The sequence below is a fragment of the Hordeum vulgare genome, chromosome 7H (genome assembly GCF_904849725.1).
Source record: "Hordeum vulgare subsp. vulgare chromosome 7H, MorexV3_pseudomolecules_assembly, whole genome shotgun sequence".
In the NCBI taxonomy this organism is placed as follows: domain Eukaryota; kingdom Viridiplantae; phylum Streptophyta; class Magnoliopsida; order Poales; family Poaceae; genus Hordeum; species Hordeum vulgare.
In genome coordinates, this window is record NC_058524.1 from 566,250,088 (window position 1) to 566,261,897 (window position 11,810).

Genomic DNA, 11,810 nt, shown 5'->3' on the forward strand with positions numbered 1-11,810 from the left:
GTTTTGTCGATCCTAAAAATGCTGACAAGGTGTGCAAGCTCCAGCGATCCATTTATGGACTGGTGCAAGCATCTCGGAGTTGGAACAAACGCTTTGATGAGGTGATCAAAGCATTCGGGTTTATACAAGTGGTTGGAGAATCTTGTATTTACAAGAAAGTGAGTGGGAGCTCTGTGGCGTTTCTAATATTATATGTGGATGACATATTACTGATTGGAAACAACGTAGAGCTTTTGGAGAGCATAAAAGGTTACTTGAATAAAAGTTTCTCTATGAAGGACCTAGGAGAAGCTGCTTACATTCTAGGCATTAAGATCTATAGGGATAGATCAAAATGCCTGATAGGACTTTCACAAAGCACATACCTTGATAAAGTTTTGAAAAGGTTCAAAATGGAACAGTCCAAGAAAGGGTTCTTGCCAGTGTTACAAGGTACGAGATTGAGTAAGACTCAGTGCCCAGCAACTGATGAAGATAGAGAGCATATGCCCTCCGTCCCCTATGCTTCAGCCATAGGCTCTATCATGTATGCGATGCTGTGCACTAGACCGGATGTTAGTCTGGCCATAAGTATGGCAGGCAGGTTCCAGAGTAATCCAGGAGTGGATCACTGGACGGCGGTCAAGAATATCCTGAAGTACCTGAAAAAGGACTAAGGAGATGTTTCTCGTGTATGGAAGTGACGAAGAGCTCACCGTAAAAGGTTACGTCGATGCAAGCTTTTGACACAGATCCGGACGACTCTAAGTCACAAACCGGATACGTATTTATTCTCAATGGGGGTGCAGTAAGCTGGTGCAGTTCCAAGCAAAGCGTCGTAGCAGATTCTACATGTGAAGCGGAGTACATGGCTGCCTCGGAGGCGGCTAAGGAGGGTGTCTGGATGAAGCAGTTCATGACGGATCTTGGAATGGTGCCAAGTGCACTGGATCCAATAACCTTGTTCTGTGACAACACTGGTGCCATTGCCCTGGCAAAGGAACCAAGGTTTCACAAGAAGACCAGACACATCAAACGACGCTTCAGCCTCATCCGCGACTACGTCGAGGAGGAGGACGTAAATATATGCAAGGTGCACACGGATCTGAATGTAGCAGACCCGCTGACTAAACCTCTTCCACGGCCAAAACATGATCGACACCAGAACTGTATGGGTGTTAGATTTATTACAATGTAATTCACATGGTGATGTGAGGGCTAGATTATTGACTCTAGTGCAAGTGGGAGACTGTTGGAATTATGCCCTAGAGGCAATAATAAATGTATAGTTATTATTATAATTCCTGTATCAAGATAATAGTTTATTATCCATGCTATAATTGTATTGAATGAAGACTCATTTACATGTGTGGATACATAGACAAAACACCGTCCCTAGCATGCCTCTAGTTGGCTAGCCAGTTGATCGATGATAGTCAGTGTCTTCTGATTATGAACAAGGTGTTGTTGCTTGATAACTGGATCACATCATTGGGAGAATCACGTGATGGACTAGACCCAAACTAATAGACGTAGCATGTTGATCGTGTCATTTTGTTGCTACTGTTTTCTGCGTGTCAAGTATTTATTCCTATGACCATGAGATCATATAACTCACTGACACCGGAGGAATGCTTTGTGTGTATCAAACGTCGCAACGTAACTGGGTGACTATAAAGATGCTCTACAGGTATCTCCGAAGGTGGTAGTTGAGTTAGTATGGATCAAGACTGGGATTTGTCACTCCGTGTGACGGAGAGGTATCTCGGGGCCCACTCGGTAATACAACATCACACACAAGCCTTGCAAGCAATGTAACTTAGTGTAAGTTGCGGGATCTTGTATTACGGAACGAGTAAAGAGACTTGCCGGTAAACAAGATTGAAATAGGTATGCGGATACTGACGATCGAATCTCGGGCAAGTAACATACCGAAGGACAAAGGGAATGACATACGGGATTATACGAATCCTTGGCACTGAGGTTCAAACGATAAGATCTTCGTAGAATATGTAGGATCCAATATGGGCATCCAGGTCCCGCTATTGGATATTGACCGAGGAGTCTCTCGGGTCATGTCTACATAGTTCTCGAACCCGCAGGGTCTGCACACTTAAGGTTCGACGTTGTTTTATGCGTATTTGAGTTATATGGTTGGTTACCGAATGTTGTTCGGAGTCCCGGATGAGATCACGGACGTCACGAGGGTTTCCGGAATGGTCCGGAAACGAAGATTGATATATAGGATGACCTCATTTGATTACCGGAAGGTTTTTCGGAGTTACCGGGAATGTACCGGGAATGACGAATGGGTTCCGGGGGTTCACCGGAGGGGGGCAACCCACTCCGGGGAAGCCCATAGGTATTTTGGGGGTCACACCAGCCCTTAGTGGGCTGGTGGGACAGCCCACCAAATCCTATGCGCCAAGGAAGAGAAAATATCAAAGGAAAGGAAAAGAAAAGAGGAGAGGTGGGAAAGGGGAAGGACTCCCTCCCACCAAACCAAGTAGGACTCGGTTTGGGGGGGGAGAGTCCTCCCCCCTGGCTCGGCCGACCCCTTGGGGTTCCCTTGGACCCCAAGGCAAGGTCCCCCTCCCTCCTCCTATATATATGGGGCTTTTAGGGCAGATTTGAGACGACTTTCTCACGGCTGCCCGACCACATACCTCCATAGTTTTTCCTCTAGATCGTGTTTCTGCGGAGCTCGGGCGGAGCCCTGCTGAGACAAGATCATCACCAACCTCCGGAGCGCCGTCACGCTGCCGGAGAACTCTTCTACCTCTCCGTCTCTCTTGCTGGATCAAGAAGGCTGAGATCATCGTCGAGTTGTACGTGTGCTGAACGCGGAGGTGCCGTCCGTTCGGTACTAGATCGTGGGACTGATCGCGGGATTGTTCGCGGGGCGGATCGAGGGACGTGAGGACGTTCCACTACATCAACCGCGATCTCTAATCGCTTCTGCTGTACGATCTACAAGGGTACGTAGATCACTCATCCCCTCTCGTAGATGGACATCACCATGATAGGTCTTCGTGCGCGTAGGAAAATTTTTGTTTCCCATGCGACGTTCCCCAACATCCCAGGCTGCCGGCCTGGAACCCATCCTAGATCGAAGAAGAAGAAGAAGAAGAAGAAGAAGAAGCAACTCCAGATGAACAATCAACGCGCTCGCGTCATGTAACCTTTACCTGTACCTGCAACTGGTGTTGTAGTAATCTGTGAGCCACAGGGGACTCAGCAATCTCATTTCCAAAGGTATCAAGACTAGCAAAGCTTAATGGGTGAGGTAAGGTTAAGTGGTGAGGTTGCAGCAGCGACTAAGCATATATTTGGTGACTGACTTACGAGTACAAGAAATAAGAGGGGGGAGATCTACGCATAACGGACGTCACTACAGATGATCAAAAGAATGATCCTGAACACCTACCTACGTCAGACATAACCCCACCATGTCCTCGATCGGAGAAGGAACTCATGAAAGAGACAATCACGGTTACGCACACAGTTGGCATGTTTTTAATTAAGTTAACTTAAAGTTATCTAGAACCAGTGTTAAACAAAGCTTCCACGTTGCCACATAACCGCGGGCACGGCTTTCCGAAAGATTTAACCCTGCAGGGATGCTCCAACTAGTCCATCACAAATTACCACAAGCCGCATAGAAATCCTCAATCACGAAGCTCGCGATCTCGTCGGATTCCCTGGTGGAAAACCTCAACTCTGAGATTACCCAAAGCATCACCGGAATCCCGATGCACAAGATATCTCGTCAAAGGTAAAACTAATCCAGCAAGGCCACCCGGTGTGTCGACGAACCCGATAGGAGCCGCGTATCTCGTTCTCAGGACACACCGTCTATGCAAAGTGGACGGTAGCCAAACCTCGAGTTGCCCCGAGGTGGCACCGCCGACTGCTAGGTGGGTGGACCAACACTCATGCGGAGCACTTGCCCGGGGGGTTGATTAAATTATCCTCGGGGTCCGGAAAGTCCCTATGCAATTTTATTAGGTGATTAGGCAAATGTAGTGCCAATGTTGGGCCTTGCCAGACCAGCTTTAATCTAAAACGAATTATCAAGGGGGTCCCCATAACAACCCCGATCGTGTTAGGAGCGCTCATTTATGGAACATAACACCGGTAGCCGAATCTAAGGGGGCAAAGGTGGAACAAAACACCAGGCTAGAAAGGCCGAGCCTTCCACCTTTTACCAAGTATATAGGTACATTAAATTAAATAGCATTTAATATGGTGATATAACAAGGAACCCATGTTTCCACATGGAAGCATCTGCACCTGCAACTAGCAACGCTATCAACAGGGTTAAGCAAGCAGTAACATAGCCAATCAGTGGTTTGCTAGGTTGAACAGGTTGAAGGTTTCATGGCATTGTTGAGAGGCTGATAATTAACATGTGGTAGGCAACGAGACATACTCGGTAGAAGCGGTAAAACTAGCATGGAAATGATAGTAATGGTATCTAGGGAAATGGTCATCTTGCCTGAGATCCCGCTTGGAAGAAGAATGACTCCGTGAAGCAGACGAACCGACGTAGTCGAACGGGTCCTCACAATCCGGCACGCGTGCGGAGCTCTATTGGGACGAAGAAAACCAGAAACACAAATCATCACACGGAATTCACCACACGATGCACAACACATATGATGCATGAGCTACTGAATACATGCAAGTCACGGCATGACAAATCACACAATCAAACATTACACATTAAGTGAAGTTCAATATGCACGAGTTGCATATTGACGAAACTCCACGTTAATTATTTAGTTCACTCCCGGTTATCTACACGGCAATATTAATGTTGTCAAACATGCAAGAGGTGAAGCGGAAGTTAAACTACCTATCTAGGCATTTTAAGTGAGGTCGGAAATGACATATAGCACCTCCGAAACGACCTCACATGTTAATTTATAATTCTGTTCAGATCTGAATTAATGCATTTAATTAGTTGTTAAACAGCAAAACAAATAGGTTCACGTGATTCTACGCGTCAAGGCAAGCAATCTACACATAGAAAACATCTCCAACGGAGCTACGGTTCAACAGATACAAGCACCGCAAGATATGATGGCATGAATGCAAAATGTGTGCAACGGCGGCTACGAGCACTTCAACACATGCAACCAGCAAGAGAAAATGAAACTACACAAGATTCTAAGCAAGTTTCATGCAGGACACGATCAAATCGGAGCTACGGTTCGAAAACTACGAGCAAAACAAGAAAACACTACAATCTGCCAAAATCAGCCTCATAGCATTTTCTTCGCCTCACAACTTCGGCTACACAACTCCGATAAGCTCAAGCAAGGCATGGCACGGAATAGGGCAAGAAGCACTACTACAAACAACTAGCAACAACTAGCATGGCATCATGGAGCACTGGGAAAAGAAGACACAAAATGACATCTCACACACTATTTCAGACTTAGTGAAAATTACACCTGCTGAAAGTGCAGTTTTCAGCCTGAAGCAATAATGACAGCAGCAAAAACCTAAGCTACAGGTCTCCAAATGGCATGAAACTTCACAGCATGCTAGAGAAACACAAGGGGTACAACTAACTCCATTGGACCAACCCCAAAAGAGCTACAGATCACAAGATGCAAGCAAGACAAGACATCAACAAAATATAACAGATTCCAGACTTTGAAATATTTCAGCTCCTCTGAAACAGCACTATTCAAGCAACTTGAGGGCAGTCAAACAACACCTAAACAAGCATTTCTATTGCAACCAAAAATACCAGGAGCTAGACAAAACATCCAAGAACAACTTCCTAGTTGACAACTCCGTCAAACGACGCACGGAATAAATCCCACGAATTAAACAAAAGGCCATCACGGCAAAATATCTCGCGAACTAACTTACCCGAAAACTAAAACTAATTCCCCGAAAACATATATAATATGTGGGGTTTGCAATACTGAATAAAGCCACACAATAATGCGAGAGAATAACCTATATACGGGAAAATATGCTACCGGCAAACCCCTACATGTAAAAATATGATTGACCCCTCTAAAATGCATGCAAAAATGAATCCTAAAACATGGACATTTCTATCGTGGCATTTGAGCAATCCAAACACGCGCGAAAATAAACTACGGACAAAAACATTATAGGCAGCACACTATTCTAGGCATACGGCGCGTTAACGACGCCAAAAAAATATGCATCTCTCAAAATCATATTCTACGCGCGAAACTACCACAAAAACATATAAAATACGTCTCGATCCGATCTACGGTTATAAAACTACGGGCGTTCGAATATATACGTTATTTTTCTGGGGTTAGATATGATTCCGGGAAAAATCCCTAAAAGGAAAAAAAATAACTAACGGGCCTCTACTATTGCTAATGGGCTAGAGAGCATGGCGTTACATATAAATAAAATGCACGCGGGTGAGGGCTCTCACCTCGGCCACTTGGGCCGGCCTTGAGAGAGGGGCAACCGGCCTGGAGGTTGCTGGGCCGAAGGCTTCGAGGCGGTCCCGGGGCGAGGCGAGGCCTGGGGAGGGAAGCAGATGGGCCGGCGCGGGGCGGGCCCATGCGAGGCGGCGCTGGAGCGGTTGCCGGTCGCCCTCGCGGGAGGCGCACAGGCTCGGGTCAACGGGGCACGAGGCGGCCTCGACCTCGATCGGCTCTGGATCCCGCGGCGAGGCGGCTCTGAACGGCGGCCTGGTCGGATCTCCGGCGGGGCGGTCGCGACCGGCTACGGGCAGGATCGCCGGAGGGGCGCAGCGAAGCTTCCCATGGCGGCTCGACGGATCTGCGGGGAGAAGAAAGAGAATCCGCTCAGGGAGAGAAAAGAGAGGAGATTAGAGAGAGGAACGGGGCGAGGCTCGCCGGCGGCGGGACCTCGTCGGAGTGGCGCAGCGGCGAGGCCGGACAGACCCTCGAAGCAGATCGGACGCCGGGCATGGCGCTGGAGGCGCGGGGCGCGGGCTCGCTGGGGAAGCTCGGGACTCTGCTGTCCGGGCATGGCGGCGGCGCTCGCCAGATGGGCCCGGTGCGGGCCTGCTGCGGGCCTCGCGGGCCGGCGGCGGCTGCGGGACAGAGAGAGGCTGTGGGCGGCTAGGGTTAGGTTTAGGGCGCCGATCCCGAGGAGGATTGGGGGGCGCCCAAAATAGGCAGGGAGGGGTGCTTAAATAGGGAAATGGGCTAGGGTGCAGGGTATCTGGGGGTTTTTCGACCCTCCGGTCGCGTTCGTGCGGTCCCATCGGAGAGGCGGGTTAGGGTTAGGTGTGTAGAGTGGCGTTGGCTAAGATGAGAGGGAAGTGGTGCGGCGCGGCATCGACTTTTAAAACATCGACAGACATCCGACGACTAACCGAAGACGGTGCCGCTACGGTCGACCGTTCGGGTACCAGGCGGTCTCCGATCGCGACGAAATTCGACAGGCGGCCTAGCTAAAACTAATCACGACCGCGTGCCAAGTTTCACCTCGATCAGAGAGAGTTTAAAACGCACATTAAAAATAGGGTTTCGACGGTGCCGCGGGCGCGTGCGTGTGCGGTCGGACTCAAAACGGACAACGACGAGAACCGGCAACTACTAACGGATGCAAGCTTTGAAAACTGGCGGCAACGGAAACGCCGATGCAATGCAGATGATGCGCATGATGCGACGATGACACGACAGTTAAAATAAGTCACACGACGAAAACGGAAAGAGAGGGGAATCTTCTGGAACGTCGGCATCGGGCTGTCACACTTCTGCTGCTTGAACTGCGATTCTGCAACCCCGAATCAGAAGATCATCAACGCACTGTTCATGGGCTGTGAACAGAAGGCAGGCAGGAGAGAACTCCATCGACTGCTCCCTCGTTGCTCCAGCAGCTTTAGTGCTATTCATCGCTGTGATGTAAGTTCCGTTGACCTCTAAGTTCTTGTTCGCAGGCAAACAACCACAGAAACAATTAACAAAGTCTCTGTACATTTTCAGGTGCACTCCAGCCACGACAACATTTCTCTCAATGCATGAAGGTGATGAGTAAGGCAGCGCAGAGCACAAGGATGCCAGCAATCGCTCAGAACCAACATTCTGGTCTCAGGATTCATGTGCGACAATTTACTTCTTGGTCTCAGGATTCATGTGCGACAATTTACTTCTTGGTCTCGGGTATTTGCCATCATCAGAAACATTTGCACCACCCAGTGGAGATACTAAAACCACCAACAACAACACGGAAGGCAAGAGAGGGTCCTTGGTGCAGAACTTGTCATTTTCACCACTCGGGTTTAACACCATATTTGTGATAGTTGCCTGCATCACTGAAAGGAGAAGGCCGAGAAATGACCCCCTCAGCTTCTCAACCTTGAACACGAGAAAAAGGTTAGGCAATCATAGAATCAAAGCCTAAATCTGCATGAAAATAATGATCAATACCTTCGTATACTTTGTTGAGGTATCAGCGCAGCAATCCATAAAGTTATTTATCTTGCTGATGAGCTAGTCAACCAGCTGAGCTAACATGAAGATCCAGCTAACCAATCTGAGTAATGCACAAATGCTTAATTACTTAGTGATGTGAACATGCTATGGGCACCTGATTCACTTGAAGAAATAATGGTACAAACAGAACACGAAAGGCCACCATAGAAGCCAAAGTCACAACAAACACCAAATCATGCAGAGGGATAGAACTATTGAGTTCAGTGGACCTTCTCTGGTCTGGGGTCATCTTCCAAAGTGAGGTGAATTCATTAGCATCTTCAGTCAGTAACATTTACAGGTTTTACCTCAGGATTTCAATCAAGCAACACTCTCCATTTAAGCACAAATTTGCGCAGAGATCCTAGCCATATGCCATTCTTACCTCCTCAGCGCAGGACCAATCACGATGTAACCCCATTCTGGGTTTAAGTTGTAGCATGGCCAGCAGGGAACTGACTAGAAAGCGACTAACTGAGGAAGGTTCTTGTCCAGTTGTGTCTGTACATTTCCCTTCAAGCATGGCATTAGAATACTTCCTAGCCATGAGTTCCATTACAGCTAAACATGCTCTGTGTCATTGTATCATAGCAGCTGCAATCGCTTTCTTACTCATTATTGCTGGACACCTTCAAGGGAAGAGCCAAATGCAAAGTACCAAAATCGTTTTATGCACATTCTTGTTTGCACTTTCCAATGCAAAATTCAGAGGTGCTTTTACATCCATCTGAAGAAAGTTTACCATAACTTCCAGGCAATTCCACTGTGAGAACATACGAGCTGTTATACTGATCAAGGTTGCCTTAGTGGCATGGCAATTGGCAAATTGTCTTCTATGCAAACAACACTTATACTTGCCTACTCTGGTGAGCTGGTAATGGTTGCCTTTAGAAAGATGACAATTGGCAAATGGTGGAAACTAGCACACATGCAACCTGTTATTTTCAAAGCTCGAACGCACATTTCAGCATATTGCTGCCCACCCGCATGAATTGCGTTAAGTTCTGAAAGGTATCTTTTTTTCCAATAAAAATTGTGGAAGGCATCTCAAACCATATTGTCCATGTCTGCTTGTCCACTAACTTTGACCGGGCTGTATATATACTTCCATCGCTCACTTGTACTTGTAGTTGCCTGCTGAATCAAGGCACATACATCAAAGAGATAGAGGCAGTGCCATCTAACTCCAATGCCTATCAGGCTACGTACTTTTCTTAGTTCTGCAAGGCATGTCAGCAATTCATCCGTGTTCATTTTTCAGTTCATTCCTTTCCATCTCAGCCCACTTTTGGTTCACTTGTCCTATTTTGTTATCATTGATGTACTTGGTTTTGTTGCCTTGATGGCGCTGAAGCCAAGCAACCCTAACTACAGTCCTCGCTATGTCGACATATTTTTCCTTTCGACATCTGCAGTCACAGTTACAGGATTAGCTACCATCAAAATGGAGGATCTTTCTAGCTCTCAGGTAGTGATCCTAACTCTCTTGATGCTGTTAGGCAGCGAGATGTTTGTTTCCCTGATTGGCCATATCCATGAGTTGAGGAAGCAAAACAAGCATGATCCTGAAGACAGTAGAGTTAGATCAGTTACCGTGCAAGATGAGTCGCAGATAGAAGAGGCAATCCCGGCAACACAATCAATTAGTACCACTAGCCTCAAGAAGAGTTGCCTCAAATACATAGGATTTGTGCTGCTGGCATATATGGTCTTGATTCTTCTTGTAGGTTCTCTATCGGTGTTCTTGTACGTAGCACATGTTTCAACTGCAAGAGATGTGCTAACAAGGAAAAGTATCAACACCATGCTTTTCTCCATATCAGTCACTGTCTCTTCTTTCACCAATGGAGGGTTGATTCCGACGAATGAGAGCATGGCGGTGTTTTCCTCGAACCAAGGCCTTCTCCTGCTACTCACTGGCCAGATTCTTGCAGGCAACACACTGCTTCCTGTGTTTCTGAGGCTGGTGATATGGGCACTGAGAGGACTAAGAATAGGCAGAGCTAAACCTGAAGAGTTTAAGTTCATGATGAACAACACAAAGGCCGTGGGTTTCAACCACTTGCTGCCTAACCAGCAGACAGTATTCCTTGCAGCCTCGGTCGCTGCTCTCATAGCCGTGACCGTCACGTTTTTCTGCTGCTTGAACTGGGATTCTCCAGTGTTTGCAGGGCTGACCGCCAACCAGAAGATCACCAACGCCTTGTTCATGGCGGTGAACACAAGGCAGGCAGGAGAGAATTCTATCGATTGCTCCCTCGTCGCTCCTGCAGCTTTAGTACTATTCATCACCATGTGGTAAGTTCCGCTCACTCAAGTTATTGTTGGCAGGCAAACAACCACAGGAACAATTGACAAGTATCTGTACATTTTTCAGGTGCATTCCGGCCTCGACGTCATTTATCTCACTGCATGAAGGCGACGAGAGGGGCATCACAGAACACAAGGATAGAGCAAACAAGAGAAGACTGTCACTGAATAAAATGCTGTTTTCACCACTAGCCTGCAGCGCGGCGCTGATAATGCTGGTCTGCATCACCGAGAGGAGATCGCTCTCCGCCGACCCTCTCAATTTCTCCACATTCAACATGATCTTCGAGGCCATAAGGTGATTAGCCGAACATATGAGAATCTTCTGAAACTTTATAGTATTCTCATAATTCTTCAGGAACTGCTCGTGACTGAATCCTTGTTTCTGCGTGTGCAGCGCGCATAGGAATGTAGGACTGTCCATGGGTTACAGCTGCGCGAGGCTGCCGCACGCGGAGAAGGAGAGCGGCTGCCAGGACATGCCTTACAGCTTCTCAGGGTGGTGGAGCGACCAGGGGAAGGTGGTTCTTGTCCTGATGATGCTCTGCGGGAGGCTCAAATGCTTCCACAGGCACAGGAGCTAGTCGGTTAAGCCAACACCATCATATTGCCCGGGCAATTTTTCTCCTTGTGTTCTTCAATCCTGTTGTAAATTCGCAAGAAATTGGTCCTGAATAATGCTTCTGCATTTCTGTATGTGCAATTATATATCCTTATGTACTGAAGACGAATGCCACAAATACGGGAGCTTACAGGGTGGTGGAGGGTCACCGAGCGGCGTGCTGCCGGTGCCCCGCAGCACGCCGGATCTCTAGATTCGCCTGCTCGAGGTGGCTCCCGGCGGTGGCCACGGCTGAGAATGCCACCGGGGCTTGTCGACGCCGCCAACGTAGTTCTCTTCTTCGGAGTCGGCGCCATCTTCAGCGGCTGGGGCCGGAGGCTGGTGTGCCGGAACGGGACCATCGGCGTCAACTTCCGTGCGTTGTCGTCGAAGAAGCGAACGGCTGACTCGAGGGCCGCTCGACGAAGAAGGCTGCCTCTACGGGGGTTTCCGACGTGACGGCGCAG

The 11,810-nt window shown here is 48.1% G+C and overlaps 1 protein-coding gene, 1 long non-coding RNA gene and 1 pseudogene across 2 annotated transcripts; 2 read left to right on the top strand and 1 right to left on the bottom strand.

Annotated features, from left to right (window-relative positions):
- LOC123410324 overlaps positions 1-7,868 on the top strand; it is a 120,221-nt pseudogene extending 112,353 nt beyond the window's left edge.
- Positions 7,869-7,917: 49 nt separating this feature from the next.
- On the bottom strand, positions 7,918-9,608 carry LOC123410326. The gene is made up of 2 exons (XR_006613026.1): positions 8,388-9,608; positions 7,918-8,315 (listed from the first exon to the last, which is right to left on the bottom strand). It is a non-coding gene; the product is annotated as an uncharacterized LOC123410326 (long non-coding RNA).
- Positions 9,609-9,619: 11 nt separating this feature from the next.
- On the top strand, positions 9,620-11,467 carry LOC123410322 (probable cation transporter HKT9). Its single transcript, XM_045103251.1, has 3 exons — positions 9,620-10,730; positions 10,810-11,040; positions 11,140-11,467. The coding sequence occupies exons 1-3, from the start codon at positions 9,622-9,624 to the stop codon at positions 11,324-11,326; spliced, it is 1,527 nt and encodes a 508-aa protein (XP_044959186.1). The 5' UTR covers positions 9,620-9,621; the 3' UTR covers positions 11,327-11,467.
- Positions 11,468-11,810: the final 343 nt, after the last annotated feature.

Coding starts and splice junctions, on each gene's coding strand:
- LOC123410322 (XM_045103251.1), top strand. CDS start 9,622: ATGCCTATCAGGCTACGTACTTTTCTTAGTTCTGCAAGGCATGTCAGC. Junction 10,731..10,809: donor GTACTATTCATCACCATGTG/GTAAGTTCCGCT, acceptor TACATTTTTCAG/GTGCATTCCGGCCTCGACGT. Junction 11,041..11,139: donor ATGATCTTCGAGGCCATAAG/GTGATTAGCCGA, acceptor CTGCGTGTGCAG/CGCGCATAGGAATGTAGGAC.